The sequence below is a fragment of the Drosophila montana genome, unplaced genomic scaffold, assembly GCF_035044405.1.
Source record: "Drosophila montana isolate Dmon_TW-CO22-7 unplaced genomic scaffold, ASM3504440v1 contig_2081_1, whole genome shotgun sequence".
NCBI lineage: Eukaryota > Metazoa > Arthropoda > Insecta > Diptera > Drosophilidae > Drosophila > Drosophila montana.
In genome coordinates, this window is record NW_026996991.1 from 347014 (window position 1) to 374055 (window position 27042).

The 27042-nt window shown below is 40.0% G+C and overlaps 5 protein-coding genes across 6 annotated transcripts; 4 read left to right on the forward strand and 1 right to left on the reverse strand.

Moving 5' to 3' along the window:
- The first annotated feature begins 16861 nt into the window (after positions 1–16861).
- LOC135426813 (glucose 1,6-bisphosphate synthase-like) lies at positions 16862–19180 on the forward strand. Its single transcript, XM_064680111.1, has 4 exons — positions 16862–17114; positions 17177–17278; positions 17350–17626; positions 17681–19180. The coding sequence occupies exons 1-4, from the start codon at positions 16954–16956 to the stop codon at positions 19010–19012; spliced, it is 1872 nt and encodes a 623-aa protein (XP_064536181.1). The 5' UTR covers positions 16862–16953; the 3' UTR covers positions 19013–19180.
- Positions 19181–19405: 225 nt separating this feature from the next.
- LOC135426812 (phosphopentomutase-like) lies at positions 19406–21894 on the forward strand. 2 transcript variants are annotated; one of them, XM_064680108.1, is made up of 5 exons: positions 19406–19872; positions 19930–20031; positions 20100–20376; positions 20438–21538; positions 21607–21746. In XM_064680108.1, the coding sequence occupies exons 1-5, from the start codon at positions 19517–19519 to the stop codon at positions 21613–21615; spliced, it is 1845 nt and encodes a 614-aa protein (XP_064536178.1). In that variant the 5' UTR covers positions 19406–19516; the 3' UTR covers positions 21616–21746. The 2 variants fall into 2 exon arrangements, with proteins under 2 accessions (XP_064536178.1, XP_064536177.1); XM_064680107.1 differs by having other exon boundaries at positions 19407–19872; positions 20438–21894.
- A 116-nt stretch (positions 21895–22010) lies between these two features.
- LOC135426790 (uncharacterized) lies at positions 22011–22796 on the forward strand. The gene has a single exon (XM_064680084.1). It carries the CDS (start codon positions 22011–22013, stop codon positions 22794–22796), a length of 786 nt encoding a protein of 261 aa, XP_064536154.1.
- Positions 22797–22941: 145 nt separating this feature from the next.
- On the forward strand, positions 22942–23980 carry tbrd-3 (testis-specifically expressed bromodomain containing protein-3). Its single transcript, XM_064680113.1, has 2 exons — positions 22942–23060; positions 23119–23980. Exon 2 carries the CDS (start codon positions 23120–23122, stop codon positions 23912–23914), a length of 795 nt encoding a protein of 264 aa, XP_064536183.1. The 5' UTR covers positions 22942–23060; position 23119; the 3' UTR covers positions 23915–23980.
- Positions 23893–26646, reverse strand: LOC135426814 (uncharacterized). The gene is made up of 2 exons (XM_064680112.1): positions 24369–26646; positions 23893–24303 (listed from the first exon to the last, which is right to left on the reverse strand). The coding sequence occupies exons 1-2, from the start codon at positions 26559–26561 to the stop codon at positions 24067–24069; spliced, it is 2430 nt and encodes an 809-aa protein (XP_064536182.1). The 5' UTR covers positions 26562–26646; the 3' UTR covers positions 23893–24066.
- Between the last annotated feature and the right edge of the window lie 396 nt (positions 26647–27042).

Here is a 27042-nt window from a genome sequence, read left to right on the forward strand (position 1 = left end):
TTCTTATTATCAGAAATATTATTCTTAATACTAAAAAGAAAAAATTGGCTTACAGTGTTAGTTTTTAGAAATATGATTACTGTGACATCGATAAAAGGTTTTTTCTAAAATTTAGGATGTTTTGGCATTCCATACGCTTTGTCGCAGACGTTATTCCAGGCATTTCTCAGAGAAGAAAAAACGTCTTCATTACAAAGAAAAGTGTAACCTAATATATATTTTCTCAATTATAATTAGCAAATATTGTTTTGCCCACCTTTTCAGTTATTCTTCAAACCTTAAATACATTTTTACAGGATATGTATATTACCCGTTAGCCCTTTACAACGTACCCTGAAAATAGATCTATCACAAGTTTTTTTTTTGCTTCATCAATTATAGTGTGGAAATGAAAAGTGGCCCAATCAGAAAATTAACGTTATTAATGCTATTAAAAAAAATGCATATTAAATTAATTAAATGTGTGATGTCAGGATATATTCTTACACGCGCGTATGTGTGAGTAAATGATTTTAACAAAAAGTGACATGCGAAATTATGAAAGCTTCATATTTGCCATCGCAACTTTTGCTTATTTATTTATTATAAATTAATTGAACGACAACACGTGAATGTGACACTTTAATATTATTTGCGTGTCAAATTATCAGTTTGTAAACAGAAAGCCACCGACAGGTATTCCAATTTATATAAATATTGTACTCTCTGAATTCGCAATTTGAATCTGCGGTGGGCCGCAGCATATAAATTAATATAAATATGAACATACTGAGTATGTTGTTATTGTACAAAATTATCGACAATTGAAAATGATTTAACATGAGATAAGGGATTAATCTTTTGAATTATTCTTCAGTAGCAGGCATGATGAATAATTAGTATTTATTGTATCAGAAGAAATTGTACGATGCCGCCCACGACAAATTAATAATGATGAAAAATCGAATGGGGCCGAATAAAAAGAAAGCTAAAAATTGAATATTCCCCTGAATTTGATCTAGCGACCTGTCGCTTGACATTTCAACGCAAAGACCTGAGACCTACAGGTGCAAGACGCTATGTTTTTATAGCAGACTTGGTTGCGTCTTTGTTTATGTTTTCACCATGAACATTGACAACGTTTTCATTCACTTATAGGTTGAACTTTCCAAAACCCCGTCTTGGTGCTCACTTTTGACTCAACAGGAGGTTCTGTAATCATTTCAGCTTCGTAGTTGCTTGGACTGTTTGCAGATCCCCAAACAGAACCTCAGGACAAACTTTAATAGATATGTAAATATGCACATATAAGTATGTATGTAAGTATATGGTATATTGTAGTATATGTAAAAATGTTATAGAGTATTTCTTAAAGATTTTTTTAGCTATGTGCCTCTAATGGTTATTCATCAAGTGCATTAACATAAATCAATCTCAATTCAGATTCCCGAGGGTTGGCGCCTTTCCAGTTCCTGCTGCTGTTGCAGTTTCTGATTCAGTCTTGAATGATAATTAATATGCATAGAGCGTCGTCTGCCAAGATAAGGATCAAATTATGTAATAAGGCATTAAAATTGAATTTCATTGTTGCGTGCCTTGTGGGTCGATGGTCGTTAGCAAATTGCTTGCTGATTTGCTGGCCATTAGAAAATTGCCTAATTAGCTCTAATTGATTATGAAATGCTTGGCTGCTATCGCTCGATTATTTGTTGTAGTTCATTGTAATTCAATTGGGTCGACCTGATGCATGAGTTGTCGCTCCACCTGCAACTGCCTGCTTTGGCCAAAAAGCGCGTTCATTTCAATTATAGCCACACCTGGCGACGCAGCTCTGCAGCCAACGCACTGGATTTAACTTTTGTTGTAAATTTTCAGTTTGTTTGCTGGCTGAGCGCCCATTTAGTTGCATGTTTATGTTTCTTATTCTTCTTCTACTGCTGTGCCATTTGGTGTACGCCGTAAATTCAATGGAGGAAAGGAAAAGCGAAACAAGAAAATGTTGCTTGTTTTAATAGCACCAAGAAAATAAATTCATTAAAAAAGTTTTTGCGAGTATTGCAACAATGCGAATATTAAATGCAAATATAAATACATACCTATACAACGTATCTGTATACATATGCAAACGTATCTATATGGAATATCGATTTATAGTTTAATTTATTTTGATATCTTGTCTTCTCATTTGGCTATTTTTCTGTGCCTTTATCAACGTCATTAGAAACAAAACTTTACTTTGCATTTATTGCTTCCTTCCCAGTTTTGTTTGAATTTTACAGGACATGCAACTGTTACTGTGGTCTTTTGTGCTGCTGCCGCCAGGCAGACGCATTCACAGAAACTTGCCACAAAAGCTGCAGTAACAGCAACAGCAACGAATCCAAAAACTTGCATCTGGTCGGAGCTGCGACCAAGCAGCAAGAGTCCTAAAGGTAGCTGCAGAAACTTCATCTTCTTCTTCTTTTTCTTAGATGGCAAACTTACAAATTTAGATTACAAGCACAATTGCCACACATGTTTGCACAAATGCTGGCAAGATTGTTTAATTTCGTTTAATTAAATTGCAAATATTTTACACTAGTTGCAGCATTTTCCTGGCGGCCCTTAAATTTTCGGGGCAGCAGCTGCTGACCAAAAGCCTGGAAAGCCAGCAGCTAGCAGCCAGAAGCCAGCTGCAGTTGTAATCTTCTTCATGAACGGCAATTCAGAAGTCCATAATTTGTCTCACAGCGGCTGCGACAGTGAATACGCCTGCTAAAAAGCGGTATAACTTAATTAACTTTAAATTGAACAATTGCTGAGATATTCTTGAAATTGTGAATGGATTGAGACTCGAAATAAATTTGTTACATAAGAATATCAGACAAAAAGTTCAAACCAGAAAGAAGGCACGACGAAGATTCAATACCCTTGCAGACCCAACCTTTTTATAGTGCTCATAATGCCTGGCCCGTATCTGAGAAGCGCAGGGAAAACAGTTAATGCCGAGAACGGTTAAGATATCTTGAAAAAACAAAAGCTTTTCATTCAAGAGCCTCATTTTTGACCGATCGTTCCTATGGCAGCTATATGATAAGGGTATCCAATGTAAACATTTTGCATAAATGTAGGGAGCATAGTGAAACTTATAAATGCCGACTTTGCTCAAGATATCTTGAAAAACAAAAAAGTTTTCCATAGAACAGCTATAAGATATATGTAGGTGTTCGATGTTGATAGCACTCTGCATATATATAAGGAGCATAGTAAAACTAATAAATAAATAATAAAATAATCTAATAAAAAATTTGGTCAAGATATCTTGATAAACAAAAAAGTTTTTCATACAAGAACATATGTACTGCGTGCAACAGAAAGAGGAACTTATGTAAAGTTTCATGACGATAGCTTTAATACTGAGAGACTAGTTTGCATAGAAACAGGCAGACGGACAGACGGACATGGCTATATAGACTCGGTTGTTTTATGCTGATCAAGAATATATATACCACGACGGATCCAACCGGCCTTTTTGAAATATATTCGGTTATTTTCGTGCTGGGTACTCGATAAGGAGTATTCTATATTCTTGTATTCTCGAGATAGTCTTAGAAGGCGAATGCAATTATTATAATGACACTTATTGGCCAGCCACATAATGTATCAAACATATTTTAGCTTTTGCTGTGGTTGACTGCGTTGTGCGCTTTTGTATTTCATTCAAATGTAAATTCAATTTTAAATAGATTGGCAAGTCGCCGGCTTCCGGTTGACCACTTCAAAGGCAGTTGAGGGGATGCACGCTCGCTGAGCATAACCTTGAAACTATATCGAAAGCTAAAATAAATCCACATTCACAACCCCACCGCACCACCTTTAAAAACAACCTCAGACAAAAGTGGTGCCTGCCAGCATAGCAATAACATTGGCAACAAAAACACACACAACGGCCAACACCGTCGAGTTCAAAGCGCCAGTTTTTAAGTGCCTGTCATTGTTGTTCTTGGTGTTGTGGTTGTTGTTGTTTTTATTGGCCCTGTTGCTGTTGCTGCTACTCCTGCTGCTGCTCCTGCTGCTGCTGCTGCTGTTTACTCAGGTTTCTGCAGGTTTCGCGCATGACCCGCCCGCACCCACACTGCCAAAAAGAAAAACACTTTTAGCACGCATCGAAGGGGAAAACCAATAGAGCAATGCTTGAACGGACGCGACCAGGTAACAACTCGGGACCATCTCGAAAACCAACTCGACAACCATTAGGACAAAAAACGCCACAAATAGAATGAGTGGAGAGCACAGGACATCAGCTGCCTTGTTGTTGCTGTGAAGCTGACAGCAAATAGCTACTTAAATAACTAGCGGGCTAGATAAGTGCTTTTATTTCGGTTCCAAATATTTTCCAAAAGCATTAAAAAAAATTGAGGCACTCGCGTAACGATAATGTTTGCTATTTGAAAAAATCTTGCACATTTTTTCTGTTGGCAGATTCTCGAAATTTATGGGATCCAATCATATAACATATATAAACTCTGCAAATATTTCTCAGGCAATTAATATGTAAAAAGTAATACCAATGTCTTATCCCTTATTAGGAAGATTCTCACAATAACTTGCCTTTGCAGAACTGATCAGCTGTGTGAAGTGTCAAGATTTGCTAGATTTGCAAGTTTTGAAGCCAATTTGGCTGCTTGGGCCTTCAGTTATGACAATACGGGCAGTCTAAGATACAATCCGAACACAGTCGCCTGACGGACTAGATATATAATCCAAAAATCACAAAATATTCATTTTAGATTCAACACCTGAATTTATGCAACAACTTTTGTGGCTTAAATAAGCACATTTTCAATGACAGCCCGAAAGCAGGTCACACATTTTTGAGTAAATCGATTTTGGATCGTAAGGGTTAAAAATTGTTCTTTAAAATTGTATTTGGAGTTAACTAAAATTTATCCGCGTTGAAAACTGCACGCAAATTAAGTTTTCTCTATCTTATTTGCGGATTTGATGAATTAATGGCAAGCACTTTCGTAATAATGAAATCACGATGCATATGCATATTAAATAGAACGCTTTTATTTCCTGGCACATTGTGACATCACATTTGATTGTCCTGCATTCTGTCTCACGCTTTCCCTCTCTCTCAATCTCTCTCTGTGTAGAGGCATAAAATAACCATTGCCACTCGCTGGGAGCAGTGTTGCCAACTGCCGCTTCAAAAAGACATTAAAAGTCAGCGTGAAAAATAGCTAAAATAGCTGAATTAGCTTTCTGAGCACAAACTGGCAGCACTTGTCATTGAGTGGGCAAAAAATGGCTAAATCATTTTACAATATAACTTGTTTTATGTTTCAGAGGTCGGCAGCCTCTAAACAGAACAAAATGTAGCTATAAAATAGCTAAATTTACAACACTGGCTGGCAGCAGCAGTCGCACATATTCTATTCGGGAATGCATATGCATGAGACGGCATTATTTCGATGCTGCAAACAATGGCGCAAAGATTCAAATCTCTACTGTCCCCCCACCTCGCGCAGGATGAAACAATGCGTCATCCTAGCACTGTGTTTCGGTAGCGCATGACAGCAGCAAACGCAGCGGGTGGCCAGCCAAATGGAGACTGACGGTTGGCGGGTCTCTCCCAACCGCTGCATTTGCCTAAGCGCCAAATATTAATGACGCTGCGTTGGCTGGAATATCATCATCATTGTTGGTGTTGGTGTTGATTTTAATGAGACGCTGTGTCGGAGCGTTGGACACGAAATAAGAACGTATAGCAACAAATTTTCTTCCAACGCTTCTCAAAATTAGGGATGTTTATTATTTTTGATTGCTGGCACGCGCCAAAAAAGGAGTAGCCGGGCAGAGTCCCGGCGTGTAGACCTTGTCCCATTGTTGTCCAACAAATTGATAGCGCGTGTGCAAATTTTTTGCCTTCTTTTTTATATATATATTTTTTCTTGGTTCTCCCCTTTCGAGCAAGTGCTTTGTTTATTGCTTAATGACTCATTTCTGGAACGGCGCCGTGACAATTGGGCTGCTCCGACGGTCCTTTTGTCACAGCCCAAATGGCTCTCATCCCCAAAGCAAAAGCAGACGAACGAAGCTAAAAAGTTGGTGTGAAAAGCCAAACAAACACGCAGCAATTTTCGGCCCATGAATTATGAATGGGAATGGGTCTGGGTTTGGGTCCCGGTCTGGGTCTCAGTTGTCTGGACTATGGGAGCACACACTTCATTGTCTGGCCCATGCTCAACGGTCGCATCAGTATTGGGCATATAACACGTTCCATTTCTTCATACGCTTCCGTTCTGAGACTGCTTACCCTCAAGCATTTTCGAGGACCTTTCAGCATCGCAATTAGCACAAATCACGAGTTTCCTTGTATCGTCAATTAAACGCTTGACATGCAATATAAAGTCAAATGCGTTTGGGGATTATGGTTCAAGCAAACAATCTGTGCGAGCAATATTCCTCGAAGGCAATTTTGTTTAAAAAGCCATACGAAGTGTACACTATGACAGTATAGACTAAAAACTGCTTAGTTGGGGTAAGCTTTCTAAAACATATTCACAAGAAATACTTTTTTAAATTTTTTCAATTCTTAAAATGCGTATAAAACTTAAATATTTAAAAATGAAAATAATCTTGAAAACCAATCGTTATCAACTTATGTGAATTGAGAAAGTTTAAACTTTCATTTTCTAAAGGTTTTAAAATAAGTATTTATGAAATTTTTAAAGCAACGTTACATTTTGTCCAGTGTCTGCTGTTTTTTAATTAAAATGTCCATAAATGTCTAATTGTCCAAATTTGTATTTTAATTCAATTTACTGTCAACAATTGCTGTTTTAAGCTTTATATAGCATGAGATCTGTTATTCATCGTGCAAGTCTCATTAAGTGTAAATATTTGACTTGCGAACCTTTCACATTAACAAAAGTCCTTGTCATTGCATATTTTGAGAGAACAGCGCAATTTTTAATGCATTTCCACTGTGAAGTATTGCAAGTTTTTTTTTCTTATTTTTATTTATTTTTTGTTTGTTTACTTCTCGTACTTCATCTACTTGGGCTGCTGTGCTCAGTGGTGGCAGCTGTTATTCCTGTTGTTGTTGTTGTTGTAGCTGTTACTGCTGTTAAGCATTCTTATCGCCGTTGGTAGCATTTCCGTTTTTCTTTTTCGTGCATTTTTCATTTCCGCCTCAGCGTCGCAGCATTTCCTTTCATTTTTCACACGTTCTCCCCCCAGTCCGAATCTCAATCCCACAGCCCACGCGGCATGCCACATACTTATTTCCCATTTATATTATTTTGTAATGTATATTACATTCCTCGAACCCTTTCGGTCCCTACTCCGGCTGCTTTGACACATTTGGTAAGCCTTTAAGGAATTGATTTTCAAAGCGAAATTTATCAAGGCAACTCGTTTCAACATGCGAAAAGACTTTAACATTAAAGTCCTGATCAAGACTCCGTATTATGCATCATCAAGGACCGACCACAGCTCGTCTGCTTACCGTTTGTTGCTCCACAATGATTTTCGTATGCGAAATATTGTCTGTTGGCCAATTTAAGGTACATGGCTGGCGCAGAAATAAATGGAAATGTTGGCATTGTCATTAGCCAGGCCCAGTATGAAATCCTTAAATGTACTAGCCCCATTGTGAGCTTGGGAGGGCGGAGAGAAGTTGCTGGTTACTTGGACATTAGGCAATCCCAGAAATTGCTATTTGCATTATTTGCACGACAATGCGGCCAATTCATATCAAATAGAATGAAATGGCCTGCCATTGAATTGGCTAAGACTACACGCACAGGAAAGAGAAAGTCAAAAAAGCCTGCAAGTGGGAATGGGCGCTAGCTACAAGTGACGGCGTCTGGGGAACCATGAAAATTGATTTTAATGCCAAAAATTATGTTATTGGCGCATGTGTATGGACAACAGAAAACTGAACAGAAAAGATGCCCCACAGAAAAATGGCCTCAACAATAAGAAAATTGTGCGCACTTACGGCTAATGTCCAGGGGAAGACGCGGTAAGTGACTAGAAGAGAACTCAATTTACATAAGCTCATACACATGCTAACTGTAACCATAATTATACCCTGTAACCATTAAAAAGGGTATATAGGCTTGCTGAATACTAAACATTTAGTAGCTATTGAATCCAACCACCAATAATGTGGTCCTAAAAATCATGCAAGGTTTTCCCAAAAAGGGCATAACATTTAAGTACACATTTTAGACTTTCAAACTGGGTATTTTCTAGTTTATCAACACTTGTTATTTTTATGAACTGGAGGGAAGTACAAACGATGTACGTGCAAATGGAGCTGGCTATCAGCATGTGAAGCGTGGAAGTTCATGTATTGGTTCAATAAGAAATAGAAGCCTTATAAATTGTTTCCCTTCAAATAAAAATGTAATTTTTCTTAATATATATATTATCTACGAGTACTGCTTGTTACTGCAAACTTTTTATCTGCATTACGCAATTGTAATTAAACTAAATGCATAAAAATTTCAGTGAAACCTGTAAGAAACAATTTTGTAGTCGATATATAAGATACCATACAGTAAGTAAGTTTTACAAAGAACTTTAATATGTAAACTTTAATTTAATTTAGTAACTCAACATTAAAAGTAAAATTTTTACTTTTATAGGTATTTTAATAGTATAGTTAAAATGTTAAATTAATATATAAAAATTAAAAAAGTACCTTAACATTTAAATTAACATTTGAATTATTTGCTGTGATGGTTATGTTAAGCTCAGATCTGCTTTTGTAGTTTTATATTTCACCCTCTAAGTTACGTGGTATAGAAAAAAAGACGAACTTTGGCCGCATCGTGGACTTGTGCAAAACTTTTGCAGCTTTTGAAAAAGAATAAAATTGCATTGGAATGCGTTTAATTTGTGTGATTTATTTGGTCTTTTGCCTTGGCTTGGTTTATCTTCGCGAATGACAATGACTTTGATTTCTTGGCGCTAGACGTTTCCACGATTCCGGGCCATAAATCAAAGTAAAACTTTGTCACTTGAGCTGTCTGACTTTTGCGTTGCGTGCAATGCGACGCTCCCGGCTAATCGATTTTAAGTTTATGATGTCAAAGGAATAACAATAAAAATTGACACCGCGTCGCCGGCATTGCTCATAAACTTTTATTACAGAATTTCGCGGTACATACGTAAACTGAATTCGGCGAATGTCAAATGCGAAATCAATGTCGCAGCTGCCTCAAAAACTGGCTACAGCACGGACGCAGGCAACAACTCCGGTGCGTTCCCTGGTTTCCCATATGACCCTCCGGGCTGTCCCATTTATTCTATTTGCATGCTGCCGTTTTGGATTTGCTGTTGTTGTCGGTTGATGCCGCACATGATTTGCCTTTCAGGCAAGGCGCCACCGCATGAACTCAAACTGAAACTCAAACTCGAGCATGGCCTCCACTTGGCTCGCGGCACAGTGCTCCAAAAATGTCAAAGTGCCGCCGCTGACACCGCTGGGCCGTTGCGGCACAGCGTGGGCGTGGCAAGGGCGCTGTTTAACATGCTTTCGCCAGCCGCAGCGGCTCCAAGCTGTCTATGTGGCACATGCTGTATGCCATGTATGTTGTGTCTGTGTCACCCGCGAGAAATGCGCCACATTTTTTTTCTTCTTATTTTTGACCCACATTGCTTTGCTTTGCTGCTCTGCTCGGCTCTCGCCTGTCACTCGAGCGAGCGCTTAAATTGGGCTGCGTTTTTCATAAACATAATGCAAAACGAATTGAATTAACCATGCCAAAATTTGAACAAGCCACAATTTTTGACAAAACCAAATTAAGTTGTTAAAACTGGCAAGTGGCAGGAAATTTTCAGACCAGGATACAGCCGCAACTCTCTACTCCAGAACTCAGTGGCACTTATGGATGGCAGGAGGGGCGGTGACGGGAGGGACATAAGCAGCAATAGACTCCGTCTGAAAGCCTCCACCTAAATGACATTATTATGCATGCATTCAGAGCGAGGCTCTCTACAGAGAGGCGCACACGCCTCAGTCCGACTAGACTAGTCGCGTGTGTGGCTCGTGGGTGTGTGTGTGTGTGAGGAGGGAGCTGCCCCGGCATTGTCAGCATGCTAGCAGGTTGGCAGCACGACAACGACTCAACTGGCGCAGCTACTTGGCCAAATTTGCATAATAGAAATTAAAATGGATTTTAATTTCTTGTTTTTTTTTTGCTGCTACTCAGTAGGCGGGTGGGGGACAGCTCCTGCGGAGCCGCTTTGTTTACCTTGAAAACTTGACGCAAAGTTAAAAATAAAGTTGCCAGCCAGTTGGCGTGCTTAAAGATAGTCACCTGCTTCTGGCGGGGCTTTATGACATGCAGGAAATATGCCAGGTGAAAGTGTTTTAGGGAACAGGTAAATATGAGTAAATCGTCGGGGACGGCGCCAAGGCACATTTACTACTTTGTGCAGCTACTAAGGACTAAGTATTTTTCAAAGGAAATGATATCACAAAACCGAGTTGAATTACAATTTTATTTGAGTTTAGTTTATTTTATGAATGGAATTTTAAAAACAGAATGAAAGTAAAACGAGAAAGAAGGGCTATCTTCGGCACGCCGAAGATTTAATACGCTTGGAGACCGAACCTTTTCATAATGCTTATAATGCTTTACTCGTATCTAAGAAGCACAGGATAAATTGTTAATGCCGAGTATCTTTAAGGTATCATGAAGAACAAAAAGTGTTTCATACCTGATTTTATGAAATATAATGCTTCAATGTAGATAAGATTTTGAATATATGTAGGGAGCATGTTGAGCTCTTTAAATGCCGAGTTTGTTCAATATATCTAAAAAGAAAAAAACTTAGTTTTCGACTGATCATTGCTATGTCAGCTATATGATATATTTGTCCGATGTTGATAAGATTTTGCTTATATCTAATAAACGTCGAGTTTGGTCAAAATATTTTTATAAACAAAACAGTTTTTCATACAAGAACCTCATTTTCGACCGATCGTTTCTATGGCAGCTATATGATATAGTGGTCCAATCCAGCCGGTTTCGACATACGTGCTGCGTGCAATAGAAAGAGAGACGTGTGCAAAGTTTCATGATGGTAGCTTTACAACTGAGAGACTATTTCGCATAGAAACAGATAGACGGACATAGCTATATCGGCTCGGCTGTTGATACTGATTAATAATATATATACTTTATGGTTTCGGACATGTCGCGTTATGGTGATTTAGTTTTTTCTTTTTTTAGCCAGCAATCCATTTTAAATGGGTGTAAAAGCAGAGTCCTGCTTGCTTAAGTATTTGCATCATGTTACGTATCAGTAATACTAAGAATACAAATATTTTCACAAAACAATTAAAGAAAGTAACGAAAATCAGCTTAAAAATGTCGCAGTGACCTGCTGCGAGACCTGGTGCAATTTCAATGCGGGCTTTTACCAAATGCTTTGGCAAAGTTTGCTTACAGCTGAGACGCCTATTTTGCAGGGCACAGAAATAAAATTGCATTAAAGCAGCATTCAATGATTTAAAAGTGAAGAAAGTGTGCGCAGGACATGCTCACACGCACACACAAACACACTGGCACGTAAAGTTTGCCTAAATACTCGGCTCGCATGTGGCGCAAGTTAGCTGGAAAATCAGCTTGGCATAAAATTGCAGGCAATGTCGGTCAGTGCCTGGCTAAAAAGGATACTCAGGGACTACACAAACACACACACAGACACAGAACAGAACTGTGCATACGTATTTGTTTAAACTTTAACATGTTGTCCTTTAGCATTTGCAATATTTGCTGCAGTTTTTGGCCTTGTAACATTTTGTTGCAAATATTTTTGTTGGATGCCAGCCAAAGAGTAAACCGAAAAAAACAAAAAAAAATACAAAAAAATAAATAAGCTTCCCAAATTGTTTTGTCATACGTGCGGTCGGTCTGGCCAAGAGGGAACTCTAGTGTATGCCATGCTTGGCATCTATTCTTCGATGTGTGTCTCTGCCTGTGTGTGTGTGTGTGTCAGCAAGTTGCTCCATTTTTCTGGAGCAGCTTATACTTGCTGCGTGAAATGGTTGGACATGTATTGTGCTTCCGTGTAGACTTAACCCATTCTCAAGTGATGCCCTGCAGTTCCTTCTCTTCTACGTATATATGTATGTATGTGTGTATACATATAGTTTACGAGTGGACATCAGCTTAGCCATTTGCTTTGTTAGCCTTTATTGAATTGCCTGAGCTCTTTAAGTTGCTCTCTTGGGCAGCTTGTGAAGTACATTATTACGCCCGGTTGGCTGTGGCTCCAGTTGCGAGTTGGACTACGCTTTTTAGAGGCTCTTTAAAATCAAAATGCCGTCGAATTATGAGTGGCTCGCAAATGTTAGTGTTATATTTAACCTGGTCGATTGAGTAGCCTACTGAACTAAGCGTCGGCGCAGTCAGCACGAAGCTTAAGGATCGAGCACCCGTTTTAGCTTGAACTATCCGCTATTTAAAAGCTAGCCCAAATAGCGTGCTTGTGGCTAAAGCTCAGGCGAATTGTTGTCGCAGCACTTTTTGTTTTTATTTGTATTTTTTGGGCATCCTACGGCGCCTTTTGCTCGCTTTTCACAGGCAATTTCGGAACCGTAAATTAGTTTTATGTTTCTCGATTTTGCTTTTATTAAATTACCTTTTTCATGATTACTTGCAAACTTCATTTGGAAAAATGCCTTCGAACGGAAATGGCGAACGCCGTCGCTGCCGTCGTCCTGGTGCCGAAGTCCTTCCCCTGCTGCGCTATAATTTGCGCCATTTTGTAATTTCACATCGCTACTCGAAAGCGTCGGTTCGTCTCTCTTACACAGAGCTTCAATGCGCCCATTTGCGCTTCCGCTCCAAGGGTCGCAGGCCTAATACAGAGTCCTTGCCGTAGATACTTCTATGTATATACATATATACATGCTCGCTGCCTCTGTCGCAGTCGCCGTTGCCCCCGTAAACAGTCTACAGGTTAATTATCTTTGGCGTAATTTAGTGGCCGCTGCGGCGGCGTCGGCAGCCGAAAAAGGCTTTTCATTTTAATTTATTTGACCAGTAAAAGGATTAGATTAGATGCCCTGATAAATGGCCGTCAGCATGCTAGTTAACTAGAAAACCGCCTCTCAGCCTTAATGCGCTAATTGTGTTAGCCCCCCAAAAATTGTTGCAACTTTTGTTGAAGTTTATTTAGTCAACTTACCTTTGGTGTAGGTTTCAGTAGTTCAATTATAGGTAACTTATATTCGTTATACTGATTACAGTATATTCTATGCAATAATATAATAGCAGTGTACATTATGCCCAATTTTCAGGTCCGTTAAATAGAAAACTCGTAACACAGGAAAGCAATACATACAAGTTGCCTGCCACCATGTGTGAGAACTACTTGTGTAAAAGCTTAAGTACAAAAGCTCAACGTAATGGAGGTAAAATCTCTAAACAATGAGAATTTCTTAAAATTTAGATACTATCAAATGGCTAAACCACACCCTTTGAAATAAATTATAATTATTTTATTTATTGCCCGCATCCGTTAAAAAAATGTTTAAAAATCTTGAAGCTTTCATGAAGTACAAGTTGCCACTTGATTGTATCTCGGCTTGTCACATAGGTCTCCAAGACTAGACACAGAAACCAGCCAGCAACAAATAACATTAGGAAAATTGAATTTGCAAAAAGATGCATAAGTAAATGTGAATTGCGGATGTATGAATATACTTGCTTACAGGCTATAAATCAAGTGAGTAGTGGAGAGTGAAGGACACAACACTCCCAAATGCGAGCGAGCGAATTGCGAATTGCGAATGTGAAATCCGACTGCTGACAAGTGTCACTGCGAGATGCTATGACAAAGTGTCAAAAGAATGTTTGACATGTGAATGTCTGTCTGTCGGTCTGTCCTGTACCGCTGTCTGTTGGCTGTCCCCCAGGCCCCCTTTTGGTGCCGCATCGCATATTTCTCAAGCTCGCACACGGGGGGATGCTGGTTTTTGTTCGGCTTTTATTCAGCCGCTTTTTGTGATTTAGTATTGCGTGATGTGTTTTTTTTTTTTCACTTACAAATATATTGGCTCTGCCAAAACCTCACACGTTTTTGTTTACCTTTCAATGGTCCTGAGTGGCTGGCTGGCAGGGACCGTATTTAACTCTGAGTCTCTATATAGATTGTTCAGCCTTTTGTCGCCAGCCCGTAGCGAGGTGTAAAATTTCTTTTGTCAACTGCCTTTGCAGACCAAGGGATTCAATTTAATTAAGATGAGAGAATTAAAAGGTTTACTTCTATTTTATTATAAATATAAACTATATAAGTTAGTTGTAGCATTTAGAGGCAGCTTGTTCAAGGCACAGAAAGGCTGGTAGCAACAGAAAACTGGTTTATTACCAAGCCCCCAGGCTCAGTGGCAACTGGGGAGTTGTCAATGAATCGGCAATATTAAAAGGAATATCATGTTAAAAGATGCAGATACGAGTAAAGAAAAACATATAAAAAAAAAGAAACACCAGCAAAATCGATGAGGCATACAAAAAATAATATTCCAAGTCGTTGCGAATGCAGCCGGAGGAGAGCCCAGCTTCAAGACTGAACACTTGCTTGCTGCTCTTTGATTCCCAGTCCACTTAACCACATCGATGCGGCCTGCGTAGCTCTAATTGTCGGTTAGGTTCCCAGTTGCCAGTGCATGCATAATTTCCAATAAGAAACGAGGCATGCAGCAACAAAAAAATAAAAACAAACTTTTACTAGTGGAAAGACGCTGGAGGAAGTGGAGTAGTCTACAACTGATTGTCAAAGTGCAAGTCAAAGGCGTACTTTGCATATCTCGTCGTTATATTAATTAACGATGCATATAAATGCGTGTCAAAGGTCTCTCGAAGAGCAACGCAGAATGCCCTACTGTGCCTAATTACAGCGTCGTCTTTTAACTTTTGTGAACAATCGCTACGAGTGTTCCTGTTTGTCATTTAATTTCCAACTTGCTGCCAACTTGCTCAAAGTCTCGCTGAGGACTGAAGCTAAGAAACTGTTGCCAATAAAACAGTGTCCAACGCTGAGGCTGCCACCCAATTTAACAGCAGCACCCGCAACAGTAACAGTTACAGTAACAGCAGAGAGAGCTGCGGCACTTGAATTTACAGCAAAAGAGGGAGAGAGAGAGAGAGTGCAATAGGCAGAGCGCCGCTCAGCGCTGTTAACATGTGGATGTCAAGTTAACAGCGCATTTGGGGATATTTTAACAGCACACAATACTTGTTGACTGTGGCTTAATATAATGCAGGGAAATTAATTACCATACGCATGTACAGTGAAAGCTTCATCAACGGACTCAAACAGAGAGTTAAAAGAGTCTATAATATATAATATTTTCTAATTAAACTAATTTTTTGAACATTTATATTCCTTTTTATTATTTTGTCAATAATATTTTTTATATGCGCAACAGAGATTTTACTGTTCTTATTTTTGTTAAAAATACAATTGGTTCGAATGGTCCGCCAAATCTTAAAAGTAATCAAAGACAGTGCCTGCAGTGCTTGAGGCAGCTGCCATTATGGTTCGTGTGCTCTTTTTTTTTAACTAGAGCGCCCAAATGACATAAATTAAATAAAAACATTTAGACATATTGAAATCGATGCATATGAGAATTGCTTTTGTGCGTTGACATCTTGGAAAATTTGAACTTTGGCTTTCCCCACAGACACACAGACAAGGGCTTGGGAGGTGCTCAAAAGAAAACGTAACAAAATAAGAAATAAAAAAGAAAAAACAAAACACAACGAAAATATGCAAATGAAATATTTGCGCAACAAAATTTATGCAAACCGCTGGGCAGGATGACTCCTGGGTGGATGAGTGGCTGAATGGGTGAGCTGTATGGTTAGGTTAGTTTTGCTTGATTCTGTTTGTTTGTCCCCTTCAAACCCCATGGCCAGACCAGTTGACATTAGTGGTTGACCAAAGTTGGGGGCCTTTTGGCTGTTTTATGCTGTCTTATTTCGATTTGGGTCGGTCACATAAAACTATCCTCTGTAAGAAAGTGGCCTGTTTACATTATACTTAAATTAGATTTACTAATTCAATCTGTGGGCAAGTCCTTTGCTGACCAGCGTCAACTTTGCTGGCCAAAGTTTTAACTTCAACTTGCGCGAATCTGGATTACAGCTGTCTCCAGTTTTAGGTTCTTGGGCAACGTTTTTATTATCTCTTTATTTTATATTTTTTTCCTCGTTTATATTTTTTTTACGCTTGTGATGCTTGGCAATTAACATGTCTCTAATTATGAGTCACAATTAGTGCGGTTTTATGCTTGTTCATTATGGAAATATTTTTGTTTTCTTGTCTGCCCATTTGAATAATTAACTATATGGAAAATATGTTTGCTAAATACAAACATATGTGAGTAGATGAGCAACACTATTGTTTAGAGCATGTGTGTATAAAATGCCCCGTGGCGGCATGTCCTTGCTCTCATGTCCTTATGTTGTTTTTGCGCAAATATAATGGGGTCTGAGTTCGCTAATTATATGAACTCGTGTGAGTTTGCTATTTAGTTCTCGAAAAATTATTATTTCAAGAGCTTTAAGAGCTTTATTATTTTTCATAACATCCGTAAGTATCATGTTTTGAAATCCTTTTTCGTATTTAAAAACATCTAAATATTATAATTAATTTAGAAATTAAGAAATATTCATATTGTGAAATTTGATTTTATTAAATACATTCGGTTTAAAATATAGTTTTTCTACCCATTAATTTTTGCATTGTAAAATAGTAACCTCTGAAATTTAAGCGACTAATTTGTCAGCGACGACTTTGTTAAAAAAATTTTATACGAAAGTTCCCATTTTTTGATTCTACTTGTCATCGTGTTATTTGATAATGTTATGATATTATAGTCAAAAGTTTTTCTGTGCTATTCACTAGCTTTTAAGAATTTGCTCCCAAACTAATTTCTAAATTCTTCGGCTGTACACAATGTGTCAATCAATGGGCCAAGCGATATGCGAGCTGAAGCATATGCCGCTCTCCGGCGATAAAGAGTTAGACGCCCAAATTAAGAAGTGGGTCAAATGGGATCGTAACCAAGACACATTGGGTCAAATAATGGAAGCGGTCAGGAACGAAGATTGGGATACGTAATTAATAAATAACATTCTTATATAACATTCTATATTGCAATCAACCAATTTTTAAACAGCCTTAGATGCCGTCTATGCAGACGTATATCTTTTGGCACAGCGGGATTACGTGCCGTAATGCGTGCTGGCTTTGATTCTATGAACGAATTGGTCGTTATACAGTAAGAATATCCTGCACGCTGATAAAGCATTGGAAAAACATAAAATATTATATATTAACCACAAATTACAGGTCTGCTCAAGGGGTTTGTGCGTACATTAAGGAACAATCTCCAGATGAGGCAACGTGGTCCGAACAGGGCGTGGTAATTGGCTATGATGGTCGTTACAATAGTCAACGCTTTGCGGAATTAACTGCCATTGTGTTCTTAAGTCAAAATTTTCGTGTATATCTGTTCAGACGTATTGTTCCCACGCCCTTTGTGCCCTACACTATACAAAGGCTTAGCTGCCTAGGCGGTGTGATGATAACAGCGTCTCACAATCCTAAACAGGACAACGGCATTAAGGTATGGCTCGCAAACGCCTATATTTATACAATATTTTTACAATAATGCCTACAGGTTTATTGGTCTAATGGCGCACAAGTCATACCACCGCATGATGATGCTATTAGTAATGCAATTTTGGATAATTTGCAACCACATCCCGATTCTTGGGATGAGACTCTGCTGTGCGCCAACGACTTGCTGAGCGATCCCTACAATAATGTTGTTACAGCTTATTACGATGCGCTTAAAAAGGAGATTTCTTGCCCATTGATGGAGGCCAATGGCAGATGTCCATTAACTTTTACATATACGGCCATGCATGGCGTTGGTTATCCATACATAAAGTTGGCATTTAGCAAAATTAACATTAAGCCCGTTATTCCCGTGTGTGAGCAGATAATGCCAGATCCAGAATTCTCAACGACGCCCTCACCAAATCCAGAAGAGCCCAAAACATTGGACTTGGCCATAAAACGGGCAACTGCCAAAAAATGTCCCATCATTTTGGCTAACGATCCGGATGCCGATCGTTTGGCTGTCGCCGAAATTGATGACACTAAGAAATACAAGATATTCAGTGGAAACGAACTGGGCGCACTCCTTGGCTGGTGGGCATTGCAGAATTATAAAATGAAGGACGAAAACGCAGATGTATCCAATTGTGTGATGGTCTCCAGCACTGTCAGCTCTAAGATATTGAAATCTATGGCTGATGTCGAGGGATTCACCTACCATGAAACGCTGACAGGCTTCAAATGGATCGGTAACAAGGTGATCGAGGAGCGTGATGCGGGCAAGAAAGTGCTCTTCGCGTTCGAGGAGGCCATTGGCTATATGGTATCCACAAATGTTATTGACAAAGATGGTATTAGTGCTGCGGCGCACGTGGCTACAATGGCCTGCTATTTGCGCTGCAAGAAGTGTATGACAATGCAGGAGAAGCTGCGGGACTTATACGAGAACTACGGATTCCATACCAGTGTTGTCTCCTATGTCATTTGTCGGGATAAAAACCTTATTAAGAAGATCTTTGATCGTCTGCGCACCTTTGACGAAGGCCAAGAGAACACCTATCCAACAAGCATAATGGACGGTGAATATGAGATTGAGAATGTACGTGACCTGACCACGGGCTATGATAGCAGCACATCCGATAAAAAGGCCACTTTACCGGTTAGCGAAAGCACCCAGATGATTACGTTTACTTTTAAGAATGGTATGGTGGTCACATTGCGTACTAGTGGTACTGAGCCAAAACTGAAGTATTATGCCGAGATGTGCGGCAGACCAGAAAACAAGCGCTGGGAAGAGTTATCAGAGACCCTTAACCGCATGGTCGATGCAATTGTTAATGAGTTCTACGAGCCCGAAAAGAACGGACTGGAACGTAGACAGGAAGACTAGATTTGCAACCCCAAATTTTCAGTTTTCTGCTAAATTAACGAGTGCAATCGAATTTCGGATTACCAACGCTGCTGAAGTGATGACAACAGATATTTTTGATTATTAGAAAAACCCAAAAAAGTTATTTAAGGTTCAATAAAGGTTTTCTTGGGGTAGTAAGAAAGTAAACTTCGACCATTTCTTTTTTAATGGTGATTAAAAAGGTTGGATATATCACTCATTAAAGTTAGTGGAGAGATAAAATGCAGACAATTACCAAGAACCGGATCAAGTTTTTAAAACATAATAAAATATTTTGATGTATTACAAATTTTTTTCGTGTTTTCGAGTTGATTAGAATGTCAAAAATGTTTGACAGTTGGTCATTCGTGTTACTGTTGATCAAACTTTTACACCAGACAGGATAGGTTTAGTAGGGATTTTGGCCAGTAGACGCCATTAAAATTTCTATAGTTTTCGTCAGAAGCTTATAATAAAAATAATATTTCTTTGAATTTTGTCGATATGGTACTACTAATTCACACATTTGCCAAGCGAATCTCGTCAAATTTGTCTGCCAATTGGTCGGGACTGTTGATAAATGTCTCTGTTAGTCCCCAACAACGCGAGCTGTACCAGCAGCAGAGAAAGCTATCTAATATGGGCCAGCTGGGAAATATATCCGAGGGATGTTTGAAGTTCCAAAGTCGGAACCAACATTTTCAGAGTATTGGTAAAGGATGTTCTGGTACGGCAAATTTTCATTGTTATTCTGGCGATCGAGTGCTTGATAAACAAATAAATAATTGGATCGAATGGGATCGGAATCCGCAAACCAAAGCTCAAATTATTAATGCAATCAAAAAAGAAGACTGGAACACGTACGTTATGAACTTATAACTTTAAATCCTTGTTTAATTCTTCCGTTATACAACCAGTCTTGAAGCTTGCCTCTGCAACCGTATTGCGTTCGGTACAGCGGGCTTACGGGCCGCAATGCGAGCTGGTTTCGATGCCATGAATGATCTGGTTGTTATACAGTAAGTTTTCTAAGAATTCATAGGGGGGCACAAGCTATCTATGTATTACAATTGCCTAAACTTTTAAGAACCGCCCAAGGACTCTGCGCTTATCTGAAGAAACAGTATCCGGATGAGAGTAGCTGGTCCGATCAAGGCCTTGTTATTGGATATGATTCGCGTCACAACAGTAAACGTTTTGCCGAGTTGTCTTCGGTTGTCTTTTTGAACAATAATTTCCGCGTGTATCTTTTTAACCGTTATGTTGCCACGCCATTTGTTCCATTCACAATTCTAAGACTAGGTTGTTTGGCCGGGGTGATGGTAACTGCGTCGCACAATCCCAAACAGGATAATGGCTATAAGGTATGTCATGTCATTTAATGTCCGGTAAGATATCTTCCAATCCTATAATATTTGTTAACAGGTTTATTGGACAAACGGTGCACAAATCATACCACCGCACGATACGGGAATTAGTCAGTCCATTCTGGATAATTTGAAACCCGAAGCAGATTCTTGGGATGAGAATGTACTATGCGACAACGAACTATTGAGGAAACCGTACAGAAAGATGGTTTCCGCTTATTACGACTCATTAAAGATGGAGATAACGTGCCCGCTTCGGGAGGTCAATAAAAAATGCCCTTTAAAGTTTACGTATACGGCCATGCATGGGGTTGGCTATCCGTATATAAAGTTGGCTTTTAGCACAATTGATTTGAAGCCAGTGATACCTGTGATTAATCAGGTTGAGCCCGATCCAGAGTTCCCAACTACGCCTATGCCCAACCCAGAAGAGGGCAAAACATCATTGGATTTGGCCATAAAACGAGCAACTGCCACGAAAAGTACTATAATCTTGGCCAACGATCCGGACGCCGATCGTCTGGCTGTTGCCGAGGTGGTCAAGAGAAGATATAAACTATTTAACGGCAACGAGATGGGCGCCCTCCTTGGCTGGTGGGCATTGGAGAACTATAAGATGCGCGAGGCAAATCCAGATGTATCCAATTGTGTTATGATTGCCAGCACAGTAAGCTCAAAGATATTGAAATCGATGGCGAAAGTGGAGGGATTTACCTTCCATGAAACGCTGACAGGATTCAAATGGATTGGCAACAAGACAATCGAGGAGCGAGATGCGGGCAAAAATGTGCTCTTTGGGTTCGAGGAGGCCATTGGCTATATGATGACGCCAAATGTGATCGATAAAGATGGTATCAGTGCTGCGGCGCACGTGGCCACAATGGCCTGCTATTTGCAATACGAAAAGTGTATGAAATTGCAGGACAAATTACGTGATATATACGAGACTTACGGATTTCACACAAATGTAGTCTCCTATCTAATTTGTCATGATCAAAAGCTTATTAAGAAGATTTTTGATCGCCTGCGCACCTTTGACAATGGTCAAAAGAATACCTATCCGAAGAGCATCTTGAACGGCGAATATGAGATTGAGCATGTGCGTGATCTGACCACGGGCTATGATAGCAGCACACCTGATAAAAAGGCTACGCTACCGGTAAGTGAAAGCACCCAGATGATTACGTTTACGTTCAAAAATGGTATGGTGGTCACATTGCGTACTAGTGGAACTGAGCCCAAGATAAAGTACTATGCTGAAATGTGTGGCCACCCGGAGAATAAGAAATGGGATGATCTGACAGCAACTCTCATGCGAATGGTTGAAGCCATTGTGAATGAGTTCTACGAGCCTGAAAAGAACGGACTGACTCGCAAGCAGGAATAGTAGACGCCAATGCAGTGTGAATGTGTATGTACTAAAAATTGTAGTTTCCTTTTTAATAATATTTTATTAAATAGAGCGTAAATAAATTTAAGTGTAATGACTGGTTTAATCCCCTCATTTAAAATCAATCGGCAGATGTGCCCTTACTTTTTTTTACACATTTAACATAGTAGGTCTGGTTTTTACTTTGACATTTTAAAATTAGGGTATTCGACACAAATTGAAAATTAAAATTGCGGACAAAATGTGCACGAAATTGTTACGTAAATGGTCTGGAGTGGTGTGGAACGTTGCCGCTACACTGGAACAGCTTCATATTTACCAGCAACAGCGACATTTCATATTGCCCCCCAAGCCGGAGGCCACCAAAGTGAAGGTGATGAACAATGTGCTTGTGCCACAGCTCGTCTTCAAGTACAATCCGCTGAAGTACTACATGAGTAAATTGCGTATGTGGAAGCTGAGATGGACATGGGATCCCAATTTTAAAGAGAAGGACTTTGTGGATGAGTCGAAGCACGCAGCCGTTGCGTTAACAGATATTCTACGTTTACGCGACACGGAAAAGATTGATCACTTCTCCACATCAAATGTGTATTATCAGATGGCCAACGAGTCGGTTAACTTTCCACACAAGTCTTTCGTGGAACTGTTGCGATTTCGTACACAGGATATACGACAAGCTGTGCCCATTAATGTGCATCTCCATACTATATTGGGCTTGAGGTATGCAGTCATCGATGTGGTCTTGGTGGGACTGCGTCATGTTGCCGACTGCGAAACGAGCTCGGATCTTGAGAAGATGAAAAGCGCACTGATCGAAATGGAACCGGATCTTAAGTTGCAGTTAGAGGATCCCAGTTCACAGATGCCGTATGTTTTCATAGAGCTTTTTATGCGTTTCAGGCGTAATTATTCCAATGCCGAGCAAATTTCTGGTGTAGAATTAGCAAACCATACAAATCGTTGGCTGGTATCTGTCTACAAAATATGCAGATTCAATATCTTCACTGTGCCACCAGCCATATAAGCGAATATATGTGGATAATTTACATTTTATACATACACTTATATACATACATAAATATATTTGCGATTTGAATAAAAACACCAAGCGCAGTTTTTAAATTGTTCATTTATTTCACAAGATCGCTGAACTGAACTACATAGTTCACGCACGCAAATCAACTCTGTGCGAGTTTCATTTCGAACACTCCAATTGTCAAAAAAAAAAATTGTTTTCTTCTACTTTTCATTGTAAACTAATAACAATTGGATTGCTGAATTTAAAAAGGTATTTATGAAAAACATACAAACGCTACTCTCGGAGCTTTAATTTCTGCCTCATGCAGCATGATGGCCTCAACTAAACGAGGTAAGCCAACGCCGGAGATTAGCGCCTGTAAGGCAATCGTAAGAAATCTTTTCTCCAAGAAGTATAAAAGCTTGGCCTGGGTATTTTACGAGCCGTTAAACGCCGATTTACTGGGCCTTTATGATTATCATCTCATTGTGAAGGAACCCATGGATCTGTCGACAGTCAAATATCGTCTAAATTCAAATTTTTATCTAAATGCCGTTGATTTTGCACGTGATGTGCGCCTTATATTTTATAATACATATATATATACAGGACCGGGGCATCTTTGTTATGAAATGGCAAAGAATTTGCAAATGGTATTTGAGGATATGTACGCGAAGGTCCCGCTGCACGATAACTCCAACGAGAGCTGCAATTGGTCCGACTCTTCCTCTTCACCTGTGGACATTAAGGAAACTTACGGATGCAGTAGTTCACCGAGTCAATCCAAGGAGAGCACCGTTACAGTTGTGCTTGATAACGCACAAGCTCGCATCGAAGACTTAGCGTATAAAGAATGGAAGAAGGAAGAGCACGAGTTGCCAATGACCACCGAAGAGGATCTGGAACTGCACATAAGGGTACAGCAATTGGATGGCGTAATGCTGCTTAACGTTATACACATGATTACCCAAATGGAAGGCATTAATTTTGGGTATGCCAACAAGGAGCTAGAGTTCGATGTGCGCAACCTCAAAACGCTCACAAAGCGCGCCATTTTAGCGTACATGGCCAGCAAGGGCATAACCGGCAAGCGGGTGTCTCGTTTAAAGAAGAGCTTTCAGTAATATTTATTAATATATTTAATAAAAGCACTCTTCTTATCGGCAATTCGTCGTATATTCGCTAGATAATATAGTTTTTCTTTTGATTACTCATAAGTTGATCTTATTAAAAAAAAAAAAATGTAGAAAAACGGAAGTCTTGATTGTTTGTTTAACTATTTCTTTTGGGTTTCCTTATAATTATCGCGAAATTGTCGTATATCCCTGTATTCACGGTTCCACACTTTATTGCGCATAATGTCCCGCGTATTGGCCGACATATAGGCGTAGAATGTTTTTCTCGGTGGTCCGGCGCGACACATATAATTGCCCATGGCATACCAGCAGGCGATTGTGTGATTCATATAAATATCGTTAAGTTTTTTATAGTACTCCTGTCGAACCTTTGCGGCCTGCAGACGAATAAGGATATGAGCGAATTGTTGCCTAAAGCAGTCTGGCGACTGCCAATACTTACCAGAGCCTTGGCCTGCTTGCAGTAGGCAAAATTCTCTTTGCTTCGCGGCATGTGATCCATGCCCATCAAGTCAGCCGCTGGCGGGCTACCCTGTAGCAAGGTGACCGTTTCGAATATTTTTAACGACTCTTGAATACTCTTTTGCATCTCTTCTTCGGTATATTGTTTGCCATAGCGTCGCTTTATCCACGCCTGGAGTACGGGCAGCTTGTGAGCATCGGGCAGGGAGGCAAGTACGAATCGTTGATTTTTCCGCAGCTGTGCGAGGCCATCCTGCAGCATGCGATTCATGAGCTGTGTATTATCCGGATCAAATTTTTCAATATCATATGTTAGTAGTGATGACTCCGTTGGTTTCTCTTTTAGCTTAGCTTGGGTTGCCTGTAGTTCCATCTCGGCTCGTTTCGCATTGACACCCTTCATCCAGATTTCCTTGGCACAACGCACAACAGCGTCTACGATGTCCGCCCGGCGATCCTCATAGCTGCGTTTGCTGTGCTCGCTGGTATCATCCGTCGATGCACAGCTGTCTGTCAAACGAACGCCGCTGATCTCCATTTCCAGCTTTTCCACATCGTCTTCGGATGTGTTTTCGGCTGGTTTTTCGCACAAAGGAATAGGTGCTCCATCGCCTCTATCCAATGCACTCACAAACGCCTTGGCAATCACCTTCTTGACATCACGTGGCTTCTCTTGACCGGACTTAAAGATGCGTTTGTACTTAAATTGATAGGGCTTGTGATCGCTGGGAGCCATAAAAAACGTCTTCTTTGTCTGTTTGCCCTGAAAGCGCACTTCCACCGTTTGTTCTTTCCGATTCTTCCGAAGTTTCTTCAATTTGCTGTCATCCAACAGGAAGGATATGCGTTGCTGGCTCTTGCCTTTTGGTGCCACACATGACGACGCGTCAGACAGCATAGGTGTGCCTGCAATTGAGCTTCGACACGGTGGCATCTCGACCTCAAAGTCAATTGGCTCACGACGCAGACCGCCGCCACAGAGACGAGCACCAATACAGGTGTCAGGGGCTTGAGTATGAGCTAAATGCAGGCTGTCTCCGACTAAAGCTCGACCTTTTCTCTCCTGGGGTTTGGCCACGGGCAAATCAACGCGTTGCTCCTGGCACAGTACGCAATCGGACTTGGATATCGTGTGCACCGTTGTGCTTTCCATTTTAATGGAATATCGTTTAATGCAATCGTCAATATCACGCTCCAGCTGAGCTACAATACGCTTTTGTCGCAGCTTGCGATAGGGCAGCGTCACATCCATCAATTCTATGCAACGATCGCGTGCCATCACCACCATCTCGTCTTTGATCAGCTGCGCTTCTCCAATTGCGAATTTATGATAGGCGCACATAAGTGGCTCATCGGTGTCGTTATCCATAGCCTTTTCTAATGCGGCGGCCGCTTTACGGCTATACCTAGCTCTGGACTCAAGATATTTGATATGATTTAGATGATGGAAGTATTTGTCGACCGCTTCGGCTACAGTACTTTTAACCAGACGACCAACTGGATTCAAATTGTATTCGGCGAACCATGGTGGGTCGCTTTTAATTCCATAATTTGGGGGCTCATCCAATGGCCAAAATTCAAAGGTAGATATCACATTGGGTGGTTTACTTGTGTATTTAACCACAATTTCCTTGGGCCTGGGCTGACGTTGAAAGTATGGAAATTGTGTCGACTTCGGTTTTTTCTTCGTCGTCTGCTGCTCTTGGAACTTTGAATTCCGCTGTTGTTGATTATAGCTGCGCTGCTGACGTTTCAGATCCAATTCACTAAGCTGTGGTGGTGGCAGTATACGATCTAATTCCCGCAGTGTTGGCAATAAATCTATTTTTGCCATTGCTATCATCAGCAACTTCTCGTTGGTGGAGTACTCGCCATTCTTGCGACAGCTTATATAGTAGCCCTCGAGTATAAAGAAAATGAAAGCCAAATCGTTACCGCGACTCAGCTGTACCATAGTTCGAATCTTCTTCTTGCTAATTAGTGGGCTGAGGCCCAGGCGCATTAAACTCTTTTCCACGCGAAAACTTGTGCCCTGCTCGAAGTCATCACGCAAATCGTTGCACAACTCCTGGATGGTATCCTCCTGGTAGTCCGATAAACCCAAATACCATTTGGGTACATCGAGTGCATTTTGAAATTGATCTAATTTACTCTGAAAATCGTGCCGGCCCATTTTGTACAAAATGTATACTTATAATTTAGTATTTCAACAATTTTCAACAATCTTTCTTCCAACAAATCATTTACAGTATTACAATTTCTTAACTGATCGGAACCGAACTGAAGAATTGAAAACAAAAGCAAATGCTTCTTTTGAATATATCCTAATTATACTCTGAGCCCATTGACTCTGAACAAAAAGAGTATAATTTATGTTACAAGCAGAAGAAGGCATCTTGGACCAAATAAGGTGTATATATTTTTTTTGCTCGGCATCAACAGCAGCCTGTGGGTTGATCTCAGTGTAAAATAAAAGCTAGATAAATGAATATAGCCCGTGCAAATGTTTCAAATCATCGATATAAAAATCCCGTTTTTGTATATGTTTGTATAAAAGGAAGCGAGAATTTTTGTAACCGCAGATCATAGCTGGTTTTAGGGTGTCTCCTACTCGGATACTCCCGACTAGAGCACTCTTACTTGTTTGTGTTTTC